The sequence below is a fragment of the Labrus mixtus genome, chromosome 12 (genome assembly GCF_963584025.1).
Source record: "Labrus mixtus chromosome 12, fLabMix1.1, whole genome shotgun sequence".
Lineage (NCBI taxonomy): Eukaryota > Metazoa > Chordata > Actinopteri > Labriformes > Labridae > Labrus > Labrus mixtus.
The window spans coordinates 12,954,838-12,973,224 of NC_083623.1; the positions used below are offsets into that span (position 1 = coordinate 12,954,838).

At 44.9% G+C, this 18,387-nt stretch overlaps 1 protein-coding gene across 7 annotated transcripts in view; it reads right to left on the reverse strand.

The window, feature by feature from the left end:
* The window catches only part of nhsl1b (NHS-like 1b), a 103,148-nt gene that overhangs the window by 3,527 nt on the left and 81,234 nt on the right, over positions 1-18,387 (reverse strand). For 6 of the 7 annotated variants that reach the window (XM_061052056.1, XM_061052057.1, XM_061052061.1 and 3 more), the window contains exons 2-7: positions 18,204-18,356; positions 14,532-14,659; positions 11,368-11,572; positions 8,211-8,342; positions 3,069-6,404; positions 1,808-1,940 (exon numbers count right to left, since the gene is read on the reverse strand). In XM_061052056.1, the coding sequence (XP_060908039.1) occupies positions 1,808-1,940; positions 3,069-6,404; positions 8,211-8,342; positions 11,368-11,572; positions 14,532-14,659; positions 18,204-18,356 (4,087 nt within the window). The remainder of the gene's footprint in view (positions 1-1,807; positions 1,941-3,068; positions 6,405-8,210; positions 8,343-11,367; positions 11,573-14,531; positions 14,660-18,203; positions 18,357-18,387) is intronic. The other variant, XM_061052058.1, reaches the window with a different exon arrangement.

Consider the following 18,387-nt stretch of genomic DNA (forward strand, 5'->3'; position numbering starts at 1 on the left):
GGAGAGAGGAGCAGAATGGGAGACAGAGATGATTAAAGACATGAAAAAATGCAGATTCTTTGATGAGGGAGATGATGCTAAAAGGTAAAGAGAGAAGAGATCAGATTAGATCTACAGAAACAAATTCTTCCATAAGGGACAAAAAAAACCCGTAGAGAATGTGAAGGTCAAACGATGATTTGTGTGTAGATATACATTTTCTTTCTGTTTTAGGGAAAGGATGCAAAATACGTGTGTGTGTGCCCTAAATTCAACCACATTATCCAGCGTCTCCTGTGAGCTCCCTCGCCACATTAGCACAACAGCATTATGTAAGACTTTTCTCACACATGTTCCCACGTGCAGACGCTCACACACCTGAATTCAGACAAACCAAGACGGCTCCATACCGAACTCTGAGGTCGTGGATTTCCCAAACAACAAATGACTGCATCGAAAAAGGCAGTGAAACCACTCTCAGGGGGTAAACAAGGCAGCGATTTAGGAAATATCTCCAAAGACTTGATCGATTTTTGTCCGTTTTAAATGGCTGTACCTCCAGACAGGCTTTACGTTTCTGCTGCGGCTGTAAAGGCATTTCATTTAAGATTTTCCTCATCCTCTGTTTTCCCATAGAGATCGACAGAACGAGTAGAAGGGAAATGAAAAGAGAAAACAAAAACAAAAAGGTGTTGGAGAGGTGAGAAGGGGAGAAGAAATGTTTCAGAGGTTGTATATATAGGCGCCAGTGCTAGGTGAAATATACATTTGTAGGCTTGTATGTAAAAGTGAAACAGATTTTTTTTTTTAATGTTTTTGTTACTTGAAATCCATCTTTCAATTGTGCAAGTGTTTCTGAGTGTGATTCTGTTCTTGTTGGTGTCTCTCTGTGACAGCACCACCAGGAGTGTGTTAACACTTCCCCCACATGTAAAAATCTGTAAAGTTATTCTATACAGTACGGTTCGGACTCAGGAGGTGTAGAGGAGGAGGAGGAGTGCAGTTAAGCGAGGAAAACAAACACAATTCCGCTGTGAGGTTTTCCACACACGATCCTCATGTCTAATTAAAAGGCACCATAAATCGCACTTAGCACACGTGATGCCCACCGTGAAGATATCTACAATCTGTCTGCAGCAGGAATAAAACCCCATGAAATGAAATCCTGTGATGCACAAGAGGACTCCCAACTGCCACCGCGCAACCATGAAACACAAACTGGCGGGCTTGCATGAGAAATTTATGTGTGTAGCTGCCTTTGAAGCACAGGAGCACGTATGCGATATATGTCAGAGACTGCGGAGGAATCTCTAAGGTGGCCTCTAACCTAGATTTGGACCGAAAGGGTGTTCAGTTGTTTAATAATGGATGAAGCAGCCGCCTTTCTTCTCCAGCTGAGAACGAACAACGCTAACGTGACTCCACTAACACGGATGACTCGATAAACATGTGACGACAGAGTCATTCTGCCGTCCCAAGTAATCCCCGAACGGACAAGGGGGGATGGAAAAAGCTGCTTCTTCTGAGGAGCTGACTCCAAAGATGTGTCATCAGAAGTATGCTCTGGAACGGGACAACCGCTGAGGTAAAGTTACGACTGAGAGGGCAGAAAGAGCAGGAGGAGAGGAGGGGGATGGAAATGAGACCAGGAGAAGAGGAGAAATGATGGGTTGAAGGATAGAGTCTAGAGTGATGCGTTGTGGTTTACGAGAGAAAAAACAACTAGGAAAAGAAAGTGGGGTAAATTATACATGGGGAGTTGGAGCAAAGAAGTTGGAGTAATAGTCGATGAGTAAAAAAAAAAAGAGAGAGAAATGCGTCCTGGTACCTGTGAATGGCAGCGAAGAGGTCCTCCGTGGTTCGGGTCCTTGAGGGAGTAGGGGTCACCATTTTACCCTCAGGGGTGCCGTTGGCCGACGGGGCTGGAGACGATTCAGCCGTGCTGGAGTCAAACACTTCACCTATAGGAAACAAACAAGTTACACACACACACACACACACACACACACACAGTTAGAAGAGAGGACAAGAACACACTTGAGTGGTACACACTCATCATGTCGCATTAACCTGTCTGCCTATAAAAGCTGAAGTTGCTACGGAGGATGTAACCGACTGTCTTCTTACATTGTCTTACTGTCTGTGGATTTCCCCTCCTCTCCTTTTCTTCTTCTCTAGTTTGGTCTCTTTTCTTGTCCTCCCCCTTCTCCTCCTCCTCTCATCCTCTGCACTCACGTCTGCGCTCCGACTGCCTGAGCCGCTGCAGGCAGTCTCACTTTACGCTCTCCCCATCCTCCCCTTCATCCCCTTTACCAGATCTATTCCCCCTCCCCTCCCCTCTGATACGATGCAGCCCCTCCCCCCCTTCCGCTAACCACGGAGAGAAAAAAAAGCATCACCCCTGGGACGCTTGCCCCCTCCCTTACCTCAGAGAGAAGGAAGAGGGGAAAGATTGGGAGTGGGACAGAGAGCGAGAGAGAGATAGAGAGAGAGAGAGAGAGAGAGAGAGAGAGGGGGGCTGACTGAGAACGAGAGATTAGCAGTGAGGAAAAGGGAAAAGCAGAGAAGCAAAAATTGATATTTGGAAATAAAGATGGATGGTGGAGTGGAGGCGAGAAGACAGTCGAGGCTGAGGTGTGTGAAAGAAGGAGGAGGTGGGGGGAAAGAGAAAGAGCAATGCGGGAAAAGGGAAGGGACAGTACACATGAGATCTCTGCATACGAAATATAGAAGGATGGGTAGAAAAGAGAGTGAGAGAGGATGAATACAAGAGGCTGCAGCAGTGCTTTCTCTGTGATAAGCCGTCTATCTTGCGCTGTTTTCACAGTTTTCAGCCTGTGGTTTGAAGTTTGGATGCTTTTCTTTTGGAGGGCAAAAATCAATTTCACAGCTGCTTGAGGAGCTGGCCGCACACCCAACAGGCATCCGCACCACTACTAACCATAGAGGATTATGGTAATGAGTTGAACCATCACATTTGAGTATTTACTGAAACTATCCACACTTTTCCTACATCTGTTTCTGAGAATTTCTAACTTCTAACATTTGGATAAAAAAAAAAGAAAAAAAAAAAGGACACATCAACTCACCATTGTCGTCGTCCTTGGAGCTAACGGATCCAGTCGTGCTACTTGTTCCGTCTCCTTCCTCCTCTTCCTCTTCATGAGCCTCTCCATTAGTGCACAGTTCATATTCAAACCTTGTCTCCTGGCTGTTAGGAGCAGGGAGTTGGAACTCGTCCGGGCTAACTGTGGACGTTTCGCTGCTCTCCACAAGAAGCTCTGAACTCTCGGAAATGTCCTCCTCGTCTACCTCCCGTCGCTCAACTTTTATTTCTTTCTCCTCTTCCTTTGTGTCTCTTTTCGGTCCATCTACTTGGTCTTCTGCGTGTGACAGCATGTGTATGTCTTCCTGTGAAGATGGAGCCTGTCCATTGATCGTTTGGGAGTTAAACGGTGGTAAAAAAGAGATTTTGGGTTTCTTGGAGACTGCCGGAGGTTTCTGTTTGGCAGGAGAGCTTTTGGAGCTCTCTTGGGGACACGGCTCTTCAACGCCCTCCTTTCCATTTAAGAAAATGTAACTCTGATCCTCGCCTTTTCCATTTATGAGAGCACGCTCTGGTGTGTAGTCTGTGATACTGCAGTCAAAAGAGAAATCTTCTAAGAGCTTTGAGACAGGCGATGGTGAGGAGTTGCGTGAAACTACCTCCTGGGAGCAGTTTGACAGGCATAATATGCTGGGATGCTCCAGGGGAGAAGACTTCTCTTGGTTCTGGGGTTTGAGACCCTGAAGGAGGTCCATGCCCGTTTCCTGAGCTCTGGTGTGCTCTGATTTGCCATTAATCTTCTCCTCTGGGCATTTAACAGAGCGAAGCTGAACGCTCTGCAGCGCAAACGGAGTGATGAGGGGCTTAGGTGACTTCTTCGGGCCGCTTGAAGGTTCTGGTTTAGGAGAATCCTTCGCTGCCTTCACAAAAGATGGGGAGGAGGATGGGACAAAAGCAGGCAGTGGAGGAGGTGGCGGTGGACCCATGGAGGGGACTGGAGGGGGAGGTGGAGGGGGAGGTGGAGGGGGAGGACTAAAGCTCCCGTTAAAGGACGAACTTGGGGAGATTAGCATTTCAGGGGTTGGAGGAGGCGGGAACTCTGGGGAGGTGGAGCAGGCAGGGGTCGGCCTCAGAGCTGGACCCTGTTGAGCAGATGACGGAGGAGTACCTTCGCAGGAACTCGGTGGCAGAGGGGGAGGGAAAGGAGGAGGTGGGCTAATAGGGGTGTTTGGAGCGGAGGAGGAGGAGGAAGGCGGAAGCGGTGGTGGAGGGGGAGGAGCAGGGCCAAAGCTTTTAAGCGAGTCAGAGGTGTTAGAGGACAGGGAGGTTGAAGAGGAGGACATAGACACAGAGGAGAGAAGGGATGACTTTCTCTCTGGGACTTTGGGCCTCGGCCGGCTTCCCGAGGGGGACATGGACCTGACCACCGAGGGCACTGGGGTTCCAGCTGTGGGGGTGTTGGACTGGCTGGAATAGCCGCTGGATGGTGAGGTCAGTCTGTGAACTCTGTCCGGGGAGGAGGTGGACATCTTGGGCTTTACTGCTACTCTCCCCTCCTGTCCTGGAGCTCCTGCAGCCTGGTTGTTTTTGTGAATCTCCCCTCCATTCTGTAAGTCTCCCATTTGAGCCCCATTGGAAAGGTTATTAGTGCTGTGTTCTGGAGGAGTCTGTTCCCTCTGGTCTCCATGGTTACGAGGGTAGTCCATGTAGTAGCCCCAGGAGTCAGCGTAGTCCGAGCGCAAGCTGCTGGTCTCACTCTGAGCAGGCGTCATATGGCACAATGAGTACACGTTTGAGACGCCTCCACAGTTTGCGTTAGCCCTAAAGGATGCCGCGGAGCTTCCTGCGCTGATGCTACTTTGACTGCGCGGCCGCAGCACCCAGGGGTCGTCGTAGTCGCTGCTGGGGCTGTGAGAGGGTGACGAAGGTGAGGCCCCTTTCCCTTTCCCTCCTCTCAGGCCAAGTTGAAGGCTCTGCTGCAAGCTGGCGATCAGAGTCTCGTTCAGCATGGCTCCGTCTGGCTCGTTGACGCCGCTGATGGCGCTCACACCTCCGAGCGGCTTTTTCCCTCCGGGCTTGCGTCTCAGAGAGTCTGTACGAGCTGGTGGCAGCGGGGGCTTCTTGGACTTGCGCAGGGAAATGCTTCGGGAAAGAGAGCGGTCGCTGTACAAGCTCCCAGAGTCCTCCTGATTCGCCAGCTCACGGCACTCGTACATGCTGTGCCGCGTGGCTCGTCCAGCTGCTGCACTGGGCCCGCTGCCATGGCTACGAGAGCGCAGGCCGGAGTCCATGTGCATGGAGGTGTAGTACCCATCATTATCTTGGGAATAGAGGGAGCTGGAGTCAGTGGTGGTCCTGGAGGAATGGTCCAGGCTGCTGTACAGCTGGTTGATGGGAGTGGAGCAGCTGGAGGTGAGAGTACGATGTTGAACCACCACATTCTCTGGCGTGTCGTAGATCCAATGCTCCTCCTGCAGACAGGACGGTGGCGTTGGGGCCAGGGTGCTGTGGCTGTGAATGCTGCTGTCTGATTGCCCAGACTCGCTAGCGGGGGCTGCGACTATCCGGCGGCCATCGTTGGCTGCGTGAGTGGGTGTAGAAGTGGCAAGGGCTGGGCAGGTGGAGCTGTGCGTGAAGGCTCCTGGACTGGAGACCAGGCGGTCCGTGTTGGTGGAGTAGGCCAAGCTGAGCGGCCGAGCTGTGGGGTAAGCCGAGGCAGGGGAGTGGGGGAGCTGAGCGGAGGTGTTCAGGGTGATAACCTCGGAGGAGCCAGACATGGTGGCATTTGGAATGAGCGAGGTGGAGTAAGCAGCATGTGGCGAGACTACACAAGCTGGACCTCCACCCCAATCACTTGCTTGGGTCCCCCTCACCTCCTGAGACTTCGGCCTGGGCAGGGTGCCTGACCTTGGGGCGTGTCTCAAGTGGACAGCGGTTTCATCAACCTGAAGCTTCCCAATCTGCCTCTGGGTAGTCAGTTGCTCCACCGACTTGATGGGGGTGCTGCTGTAGATGGGATCAGCGCTGAGGGACACCCTGGCGCCCTGGCGGGGCAGACTGTGAAAGCGGGAAGGGTCTCCATTAAACTGGTTCTGCAGCATCAAGATTCCAGAGCTGTCGCTGCTCGAGATTGAAATGCTTCCAGTTGAAGAGGAAGCAGAGATTCCAGCCATCTGAGCAGCGATTCCCTGGCCTCTCTGAGCCCGGATTCTCCTCATAGATGGGGGAACGATCTTAATTTCTTCTGTCTGGCAGCTGGTGTCTTTAGTCTGTGAACGTCGAAGTGTAGAGTTGACACTCACAGCTCTGCCCAAGGTGGAGTACTGACCCGGGATGAACATGGAATGCGGCCGGAGCTCTCCACCATGTCCCTTTGCGGCTGTCGAAGAAATAAAGAAAATAAGATAAACCTAGGATTGATCAAAATATGTTATTTTCTCTGCGTCCTTCTCATTCCTCTGTCAGGCTACATCAGCCACAAATCTGGACTGTTAAACAAACTGTGGTCACAGGGTAGCTAATTAATTAGATTTGCTTTAACCCTGTTATATACGCTAATAACTTCTGGTTTTCATTAAGAAGGAAAGGATACGAAGAAAGACAGAGACTCTCTGGTCTGCTTCTCATTCTTTTCTAGCTTTGGCTCAGTCTGATAAAAAAAAACAAAAAAAAAACGCTAATAGCCGGGTCCAGGACAGACAGCTGGTAAGAAATGAAGCAGCCAGAAACACCAACACGTACATGACAGAAACATACACAGAGACATAGGTGAACACATATACAAGGTTGACAAAGTCATGCACAGGACATGCAGGACAGAACATACAGAGAAATGCATAGAGAGAGAGAAAGAGAGAGAGAGAGAGACAAGGACATTTAGAAATGCAGATACCACAAAGACAAAAACGCACTGAACATACCGGCTTGTAAACAAACAATTTGAAGAATGAATTGTAAAACACGAGAGGATGTCTAGTTTGTCTCCCATCTGTGGTGGCTCCCCTGTTGATGCTCGTATCCCAAATAAGGAACACTTGTGCGTCCTTTCTTCTCTCTCCCTTCTCGTCTCTCTCTTAACCACACATGCACTCTCTTCCTCCTTTTGCTAAAAGCTGGAGTGACAGCTTGGCTGCTGCTGCTGCTGCGATAGATTAAGCTGCAGGTCTACTTCGCAGTGCGAGGAGAGGGAGGGATGAAGCACTGGGACAATTACCCCGACCCAGTAATCATGACATTCAGAGGCTGTCGTCAGCTGGGCACTAACTGGACTTTTCAGCTCTTCTCCTATCAGGAATGTGATCTTACCGCACAGAAATATACGACATTCTCTTTAAACACGGCTGCCACCCCTCAGCTCAGAGGCGTGTAAATAAACAGCAGCCATGCGGTGCCGTCAGCACAACACAGTGTCAGCTTACTGATCTTGGAGCTCACTAAACACCAACTCAGCTTAGTAACTCAGAGAAGGCGACGTCTAAACCTTCATGTATGTTATTTCCCCCCCACTCAGAGGCAGAAAAGAGGGTTATTGGATGATTTAGGTTCCCTTGATCAGGGGGCCTATTGGTAAGCAAGACACACATGGGATACAAGCTTAGATTATCAATATGGCTCCAGGATTAAAGCACAGACACAATTAACACACACAGTTTTCTGAAAAGGGCTAAAGAAAGTTGACCCCTGAAGGATTACGTTACCATCCGTAATAAAGAGCGGCTAACCCTTGTTCTTTACTTCTACATTTCCTTATTTTTCCAACAAAGTCTTATATAAGATTCTTTGAAGGCAAACGTTTCTAGAAAAGAAGAAACTATGTAAATTAAAAAACACAGAACTAGTGAAAAGAATTCCATAGCTGCTGCTTGGCTGTGGAAGCAGCAAAACAGGGTGGAAGAGAGCAAATGAGGACACTTGGTATGTAGAGCTGAAAGAGGGAGAGACTGAACAGCTGCTTGGCCTTGATCCAACACTGTGGACCTGCATATGTGGTTTTCTCCCCCCTAAATATGACTTACTTGGAACAATACTGCTGGAGCGAGTAGATTCTCTGCTCAGTATTAAACAGGTTTGATTTAAATAACTGAATTCAGTCAGTGTAAGGAAAGAAGGAGGGATGCTTGTCCAGAGTGTTGGTACAGGTCTGTGGACAGTAGAGGGCAACATATTGCCCCGCAGCAATCCATACCTAGCTCCAGGTTGAAGTTGTCAGGCAGCCCTGATATAGTCTTTCTGCGTTTGACCTTCTTGGGCCGGCGGGACACGGTGTCAGTGTTAATGAGGGAGCGCCGGATGCTCGCCTGTCGGTCAAACACTGCCCCTGTTAGCCGGGAGGGCGAGAGCAAGGCAGGCGGACACACAGGCAAACAGCAGTGGGTTAGTCAGAGGGAACAAACTCAACAACATGCAGAATTGTTTTTTTTTTTTTTTTTAACATGCAAAACCAGGGAGAGAAACATATCGGGTCAGTCCAACCTAATTTTATCAAAACATCTTCTAATTTCCCCCAAATGGCATACAACCATGTAGATAGTTATAGATATGCAGATAGTTTACATTTAACTTTTCAGTTTTAAAATATCATATTTTATCTTTTTCATCTTAACAGAACCTGTCTCCGTGAGTCCTCACATAGGACACACCGTCCGCAGTTTTCATAGAAACTAAAACAGTAGTTCTCTGGAAAACTGCAGCTCAACCATTACTGACATTTTTAAGGTTGTTAGCCATGTGGATTTTTGAGAGTTAAAGAAAATAAAAATCAGCCGATACATTTTTTAAAACATGAACTCTTAACATAACAAATCTCTATTAATATCTATAAGTGGATCCTAAAATGATTTAAGACCTTACTGTGGAATCTTTATGTAATTGATTAATGCTTAGAATGCCTGTGATAACTTTCCAATGATCTCCATTTCATTGGGTGGAGGCAGAGTTGAGGAGGAAAATATTTCCTCTATACTTTAACAACAACAACTGCATTGCATTAGAACATTGGAGGAAATTGAGCAAATGTTATACTGCTACTTGATGGATGTGACCCTTTAACCTCTTTATCCACCAGCTAAAATGCAAACAAATATCTATTCATCTGTTTTTAGCCTTACAACTCAAAATATTTAAAGTAAGAGCTTGGCAAAGAAAACCTTTTTTTTTTTTGGCTGATGGTTAATGTTACTTTTTCAACCCTGTATACTCAGGTAGCTCAGGTGTAAACATACATGTGACACATGTGAGATGTATGGTTCATGCTTCATGCTCTTATCAAAGAAATACACACGTGCAATAGACAGGAGTTGAAGCATGCAAGTGCGCGCACACACACAAACACACACACACACACACACACACACACACACACACACACACACACACACACACACACACACACACACACACACACACACACACACACACACACACACACACACACACACACACACACACTACTATGTGCTTCAAATTTGATAACAAAATAAGTTCATAACCAGTAGTTTATGCAGATCTAAAGATAGCTTAGGCTAATATTTAGTGAGAAAAGATAGATTAATGAATACTCTTTATCTCACTGAACCCTTGCAAATTTTTTTTTTGAAAACTGTAACTGCAATGTCGCTCTCTGCAGCTATAAAAAGAAAACACCCACACCAGCGATAAATAGTGTGTCCCACAAAGACGACTGCATCTTATCTTTAAGTCTCCTCAGTATCTCTCTCCCTCGCTCTCTGTCCAGTTTTCCTGAGGGTATAACGATATACACATATCTGCTCCTCTTTCCGCTGTTTGGCTAGCTGGTGAAAGCCTGCAGCCGTTAGGGAAATAGAAATTGATATGGGAGCAGATATTGTCTATCACATTGCCCTTACAGTGACAGACACAGGGGGAGACCAGGGACCTTCTGAGTGTGTGGGTGTGTGTGTGTGTGTGTGTGTGTGTGTGTGTTTTAACTCTGTCTCGCTGAGTAATCTAAAGTGACAGGAGATGAAGTCTACAGTGATTTGTGTGGAGTGGGACCACATTAAGCTCTCATTAGTGCCAAAGGATGATGGGACTGGAGTTATATTGGATTTGAAAACTGTAAAACTCAGATATAGTTTCTGAACTATGATTATTTTAGTCTGGTGCTGTTGCTCATTTGTTATCTACACCTTATATAGGATATCTGGCTTGAGTATATATAAAGTCATATGAGTGAGAAGTCAGACAAGCCACATAGTCAACTATAAATGATCTGAACTCTCAGAATAAGATGCTCAATCCTAATATATGTGTGTGGCTTCTGTGTGGCAGAAAGCACTGAAGAATGTGACATGCTAACAAGGGAATTGCATGAACACGTCTCGCTGTGTTCGTCTGTCATACACCCGGTGATCTGACATAAAGTGAGTGAAAAAAAGCCTTGACCCTTGGATAAGCTGTCAAACCATTTTCACACACAAACAGCCGCTCACACACGCAGAAAGGAAGGTGAAGGTCAGTCTCTGAGCAGCATAGAGGGAGGGGGGAATACACACAGTGGTGGTGGAGGAGGAGGAGAGTCAGACATCCATGACTGACACATGCAGTTTTTTTCTCAGTGGATGAGTGGATACAGTAATTGATTAGTCTATACCCACTCGGCCACAGAGGGTTGATTAAAGGACCAGTCTGACATTATGCTTGTTGGATCACTTCCCATTTCTCTGCGTTGTTGAGCATTGAATGAGAGGACCAATAAAATCACAAGATGTTCAAAAGTTAAGACGGTAGTTTTTTTTTTTATCAGCAAATTAACCCCGTGGCTCTAGTCACGACCAGGATTGTACACCCAACTGAAATATCTGAAGTAAAGGTGGGATTGTCATGAAATTTGTCACACACATTCATGTTCCCTTTAGTGTGAATATAGCGCCACCATTAGGCCAAAATGTCAATTTGTCCAACACTTAGACTTGAACGATTAACAACATTCTCATCAGCTTCAGATGTGCGTTGTGTTTAGCAGGACTTAGCAAATAACAGCATGCTTACATGCTAAGCTAAACACTTTCCTAAACTAGGGTTAAGCGGGACATGAAGCTACGACATTGCAAAAATAAATCCAGAAAAAAGGTCCAAAAACGTCAGAAAAATCCAGACAAATAAACAACAAACTAGACAAACAAAACAAACGTGTGAATGTTGTTTTGCAGATTATGACCAGAGATGAGTCAGAGCAGAATGAACTCAAAGTACTTCTAACTAGAGTTGTATCTACGGATCTAGATGATCAGGAAATCTGTTTTCCACTACTGACACTGATGGGGACAGATTGACACACTAATGATTGAGAGATGGAGAAAGGGATGACTAAGAGGTCATACCTGTGACGTTGATGGCAACTATGTCTGTGGGCACGGCCTTGGCGGTCTGCCTCATCTTCTCCTCTGGGGTGGGGAGGGGCGCAGACTTGTTCCATCCCACCTGTCCGTCAACCTCTGACCCGTCCCCTCCTTCACTACCTCCCAGCGGGGTATGGGGTCTCATGGAAAGCTGGGATTTGTTGTCTTCTGCTGACGAAGCTGTGGACTGAATACAAAATAAAACATGATGAGTGCTGTAACAAGACATAATATGGTTAAAAAAAAGAGGTTTGTGACTATGTGAGGACTCTTGAGGCCTACTGGATTTATTAACTTCAATTGGAGATTCCAAGGAGCTTGAATGAGGAGCTGGATTTTCCCTGCAATATTAGATGTGTTTTATGATGAATATGTTTTTCTGGTGTAAATATACATTTGTGCTGGTCATCTATGTGGTTGACATGAAAAATATCTACAGTGACAACAGAGAGGAACATAACTTGTTTTGCAGCTTGTTTTCCCTTTCAATCCACATTTCTCGTTTCCTTTGAGATATTATTCTTTCTTCATTTTCATCTCAGTGGCATTTTTTTCTCCCATTTTTTATTTAATTGTCACCGCTAAGTCACCTGGTGCGACTTTTCAAGAGGCGTCACACTCACATTCTTCTGTAAAACGCTGACTGAAGCGTTGAACTCGGACAAAATCCATCTTTTTCAAACGCTTTCAATTTTCCTCATTAAAGGTTTCATGTTTCATAACGGGTGCTGACACTTTCATGCATACAGTAATCACTTTGGGTTGACACTGGTTGACAGTGATTGGAGAGTTTTTTTTGATTTGAGCACACCAGCTCTTTGTTCAAAAATGAAAGAAGAGGACAAAGGACTGAAGTGAATAAGAAAGGTAACAGGAAAAAAAGGAGAGAAGGAATAAAATAAGAGTGACAAGAAAGGACACAGGAGGGGAAAAAGAAAGGGAAAGAGAATGACAGCAGTGAGATAGATGAAACACAATGTGAGTTGATGAAAGGTAATGGAAAACAAAGGTGCAGTCATATTGAATCAGAGCACAGAACTCATGCATATAAAAGTTTAGGTAAAATGTCAACACAAAAGAAGTAAATATAAGGGGGGATTAAGTCGAGTAAAACTTAATTGTCCAAAACTGTAACTGGCAGATTGCATTTGCTATACTGACACGCACAAACAGACTTCAATATATCAGACTGCTGTGACCTTTAGAGGCCCGTGGTGCTATAAACATGTTTCACGATCAATCAAACCCAAATGGAAACACTGGCTCGCACACAAACAGCTATCAGAGTACACCGGCAGACCGCTCGGAGATGGCAGGATAAACGCAAGAGAGCAACAGCGAGAAGAGAGAGAGAGAGAGAGAGAGAAAGAGAATCACTCATGCATTAAAACTGTATTCACACACTAACAGTTTCTCATCCTGAAGGAGAATTTACTGCAGAGAGATAACAGAAAACAAGGTTTTACTGCCGCATTCAGGTTTGAAAATCAGCTGTTAGCCATCAGCACAAGAGGGGAAAAAAAATCCAGTTTTCTCAATGTCCATCTGAAATTTGATGTCCATGCCCATCTGAGTAAACACAAGTGGGATTTAAAGCAGAGTGGACATAACTAATCCCAAATAAATCCCAAGAGCATAGACATCAGATTTCACTTTGAATGCTTCGATCTAGAACAGGAAGGAAACATTGCAAAATGGGAAAACTCCTCAGTTTTATCATTTTGAAGAGACTGAAAGTTGCGAGAATAAAGCTGCCCCAAAAAAAACAATACAGCAATAGTTCCTCATCATGTCCACCACTGTCTATTTAAAAGTTCTTAAACTTCACTCTGGCTGGTAAAAGTGATAACAAGTGCTTTGACACGAACCACGGATCGATGGATGAATATGGGGGACAACAGAAGAGGATTCAAAGACAGAATCTATGCAGTAGTTTGTTGGCAAGCATGGCCTTATATTTTGCATCATTGTGGCTCCACAAGGAGCTTTGTTTCTCCTTTTGAGGCTGCTGTCAGGTGAAGTTAGACTCACTGGTCTCTGGACAACAGGAGCTGATGGGGAAGAGAGGAGAATGGGGGACTAACAGAGGAAAGGGGAGGGAAGGCAGAAAGGAAGGAAGAAAGAAAAAAAGAAAGGCGGGTGGTATTGGCTGGTGTTGAAGGGAGTAGTGGTGAGTGTGCAGAATTTTAAAAGACAGCCGAGGACATGTAGGAGCGCACAGTTAAGAAAGACAATAGCATGTAATATACTTCAAGGTTCAAGCCAGGCTGGCATCAATGGGCTTAAGGGGGGGGAAAGAGACCTGGATAATTATAGAGAGTCTTTCAGGACCCCTTCACATCACATTGTGTGTAAACTATAAAGAATGAGAAAACAGGAGGCTATCTGGCTGTCATTTACGCTTCACTTCACACTAATGGTCTGCCAGCTAAAAGAGCAATAAATGATAGCTATGTAGTCTGTGTTTGTTTTCTTCATCTCTGCCTCGCTCGCTCGCTCGCTCTCTCTCTCTCTCTCTCTCTCTCTCTCTGTCGCTGTATGACTTTCTCTCCTCTTGTCACCCTACTATGAAATTACACTTCGGTGGAAGTGGTGGAACAACAGCCCCACCAAGTGTAGAGGAAAAACAAGTGTAATGGAGAACCAACAAGAGCCAGCATGTGTTTACTCACGCTTTACACTTAGCTCTGCCTGAAAATGCATGAAAGGTAAGAGATAGATGACACGAAATATAAACAGACTGACTTGAACTCTCAATCTAACGTGTTTGTTTTCTTCTAATTGATACTGAGTCTCAAAATGTAAAGTGTTCGCTTAGTGCTCTATGTACTTGTACTATAAGCATTTGATTATAAGATGATATCAGTGAGCACAATGAAACCAGAGAGGACAATCTTATTTCCAGGCACTCTTGTGTTATATGTTGACAAAATAAACATGTTGTAGTCATTTACAAAGACCTGATTAAACTAAGGAATGAGTGTATTTTAATATTTGACCACTAGAGGGCAGTGTGACACAGTTCAAGCTGCCATGAAGCTGAACCAGCACCAGATTTGTTCTTCATACAGTTCCTGATTGTGTTTGTACACAACATTTTGTGTGACTGTTTAACGAGTTACTTTGGAGTGTTTGTGTTCATTTACCTTTTTATCATTTTCATCATCTTCCTCGTCCTGCATGCTGACGGTGGACTCTGCGGGGTCAGTAAAGATGGGACCCTGAGAGTAGTACTGCGAGCTCCGGAAACCATCTTTCCTCAACTTGTCGCATTCTGCAGGACAGAGATAAAGGAAAACGATAAATACAGACAAGAATAAAAAGAACGATTTGGATTGCTCTGATCCTTGTCAGTGTGCCATTCACGTGACTGTCATCCCTGTTGGATGCTGCCAAGCGTTGCTCACACCTCCCCTCGCCACCACCTGCTGTGAAGGGGCTGTGATGTATGTGTGTATGCCCATGTGAGTATACACAAAACTGAGTGTTTGTGTGTCTAAAAAGGAGGGGGGTATCAGTTTCATTCTGTCACACACAGATGGCAGGACAGTCCCCCCCCCCCCCGCCCTGCCTCTCTCACAGGGAGCATTCAGCACATCATTTCTGTGTTTTTCACTCTTCAAATATCTACTGATGCATCCTTTGTCTAATCCTTTGATAGCTAATTATATTCCTGTAGTTTTACAGCTTAAACTAAAGCACATAGTAGAGTGGCTTGCTCATGTAGGCAACCTCACAGATAGAGATATTTCTGTTAGACTTGAATTTGAACTAATCAAACCATTTTTGTCTTTATGTTTTATTCCTCATTCATATAAATGTAAAAACCTCCCTGGTCTTTTATCTTCCACCTTTAAGTGCTTTTTCAGATTGTGATTTTGTGAATGACATGTGAATCCCAGCACACACATGTACATCCCCCCCCCCCCCCCCCCGGACAGGCACCTCTGAGATGCTGCTTTTGATCCTTTAATGTGCCATGTGTATCTGTGTAGCTAATTACAGCCCATCTCTGTGGAGAGACACTGGTGCATGTATAATACTGTCAGTTAATGAGATCCTAATGGGGTTGGCAGAGGCAGCTACTGTAACACCAGGCTGATGTGGTAGCGGTGTGGAAGAAGGGATTCAGAAAGTGTGATGGTAATGAGGATCATGGCGGGGAGCTGAGCTGATGAGACGGTTGGTGCGGCGTGATTGGTTAGGGTTGATAAATAAGCATTGATGAGCTCAGGGCTGCTTGTTGCCAGGCAGAAATCAAGGTAAGAGGACCAGTAAGTGGCACGAGAGAGGGAAAAGTAAAGACAATGAATTACATCAAGGACCAAAATCCTATTATGATATTAACAGGGTGCATCAATTTATATTCTAAAGAGGTATAATAATCCAATTAGCAAATTGGGTTTGTGCAAATTAAAGTTTCTTTAATGCTACAGATAAGATTCCCACTTGAGTGGCAGAATAATACAATGTGGAAAGATAAAAAGAAATACATGTTCTTGTATAATTTGCTCCTGGTTATGTCATTACCACTGTGTGGTAACCAAATGACCTCCACTGTGTCCCCCTTCCTTGGTATAGAAACCGTCATATATAACTGTTTTGTGTCTAGTATTTCACTGAACATGAAAAAAGGGATGACCTTGGCCACTTTTGGAAGCAGAAAGAAGTGAATGTCAAACTTAAGGAGAGTCAAGATTAAGGGCTGTATGACTAAGATGAGCAGTAGTTAAAAAGATGTGTCATACATTTTAAAGCCAGTCAACTTAATTGTTATTGATAAGCTAAAGGGGATAAGATTGGATAATGATTATATAATGATGAGGACAAACTGTCTGATTTGCTGTTTCACTCTCCAGCAGGAGCCTGACAGTCATTTATTTTATTCCAGCCTATTTCATCTTCAGCCTACAAACTTAATAGTGACCAAAGGAATCATTGTATGCCAGCCATAACTCTTTTAATAATCTTTAAGGATGGTATTGACAATAATCAGATGACTCTTATGTAACTTCTCTGATGTGTTTCGACCTGCCGGCACGTTTTCTAAAACTCGCCAGCCGCCTGCAAAAGCCTCGATGCTCAACACACGCTGAAACCCATGTGAGTATGTGAGGCAACACAGACTGGATGCACATTGCCATCTGATTGGTTATTGATTGTGTGGTTTTGCAGGGCCAAAACACCTTGCTATGCTTGTGCTGGTGGAACTTGTTTACATGCGCATGGGAGCTGCAGATGAGTCTGTTTTAACCTCCTGAAATAACTTCTAATAAGAACCGAGCAAAAATGTAATTATTTCTACATCACATCAGGGTATGAGAGCGAGATTTGGCATATTATCATGATATTTTTTAGGAAATAAAGCGTCATAGACAAGCTCTATGTCGGTCTTCTAATATAAATATTATGACAGTACAATTACACATATTAAGCGTTTTTAAAAAGAAAACTAAATACAAGTATTTCAAATCCTGAAGAAGACGTTTTTGATTGTTTTGCAAAACATGGAATACCAATAACAAACAAATGTGTTCTTATTTTGATGCCTTCACAATTTCACCCTTTTACATATACAGTATGTGACTTATGGAAACTTAAATGATACCAAGGTGTTATAGTGAGAACAGTTACTTTTCATTATGTTAACAATAAAATGTTTTTAGCCCTGGGGTTTACTGAGATGTTTTAAACTCGTAACCACTCGGTATCCTGGGGGTTTATAAGAACTTAAGCACACGTAAGGCTCTGGCAGAACAGGTGTTCTCACTGGACACCTGTCGCCTTTCAGTTAGGACCCCTGGGGCAGGGTGGTGGTGACAGGATGATAGGATGGTGACAGGATGAAAGGTGGGGGACTGAATAATACAACGTCCCAGGTGTTGTCTGCTTGTTTGTGTACCTAGATACATGAATGTTGCAGGAAGTAGGATGTTGCAAAAACAGCACAGGGGTCGAACTATAGGGAAGATAAAGGTAGGTGTGTGTGTGTGTGTGTAAGTGTGTAAGTGGGTGTGTTTTATATCAGGTGACTAACGCTTTACACCGAAAGCATCAGATTACAACCGGCCTCTCCCTGTTTATCAGTCTGTCTTTTATCTGCTGACACAAGGACAGCTCAGTATATAAACGATCCTTTCCTATAACACATCCACCAACATGCACACACGCTTAAACACACATTTACACACTTTACAACCCTCTCTCTCTCTCTCTCTCTCTCACCTGTCTGTCCAAGTGTTATCTGAGAACAGGGTGAAAAACACGACTTTCCCAGAGATTCTCACAGAAACTGGTGACACTGTTTACTTGTGTTCACACTTCCTGTTCTGGGAAAGTTGTTCAGAGCATCAAAAAGTTGTCACTCTGTTGTAACTTGACTTTCGTGTTTGTTTGACAACAAGGCCGTGTCCGTTTTTTTTTTCTTCCTCCACTCGTACTGGACAAACAGGATGAAAGGGATCACACACTGTTGTGTTGTTGGCTAAACTTTCGACTCAACACAGATGACAGCTTTGTACATTTTTACAGTGTTGTCATCAAACACAGCTGATCTTTACGATGAGGCTACAACATGTGTGAGTTAAAAGGAAATATTCCCACTAGGGCTGTGTTTATCCTTTTGATATTTCAGCCGACATGGATTTGAAAGATCAATACAAGCGTCACATAGATAATCATATCATCCTGTATTCAATCTTTCTGGGTTTTCGAAGATTCAAAAAGGAAAAATACGTCTAACTACGTCCTAATTGTTGAAAACGTTTCATTAGCCACATCATATCTAATAAACACATCTCGTTGGTTTAGATCCTTACCTCGCAGGGCGGTCTTGAGGTTGACTTTGGCCTGCCGGTGCAGATCCTCTACGCAGGGCGGCCTGCTGCCCGGTAGAAAGACGTTCTCCTGCTGATGCCACGGAGCCGTGTAATGAACCGTCCACTTGCTCTCCTCGTCGAGGTTAGACACCGCTGCAGAAACAAAGATCAAGTCGTAGGGTTC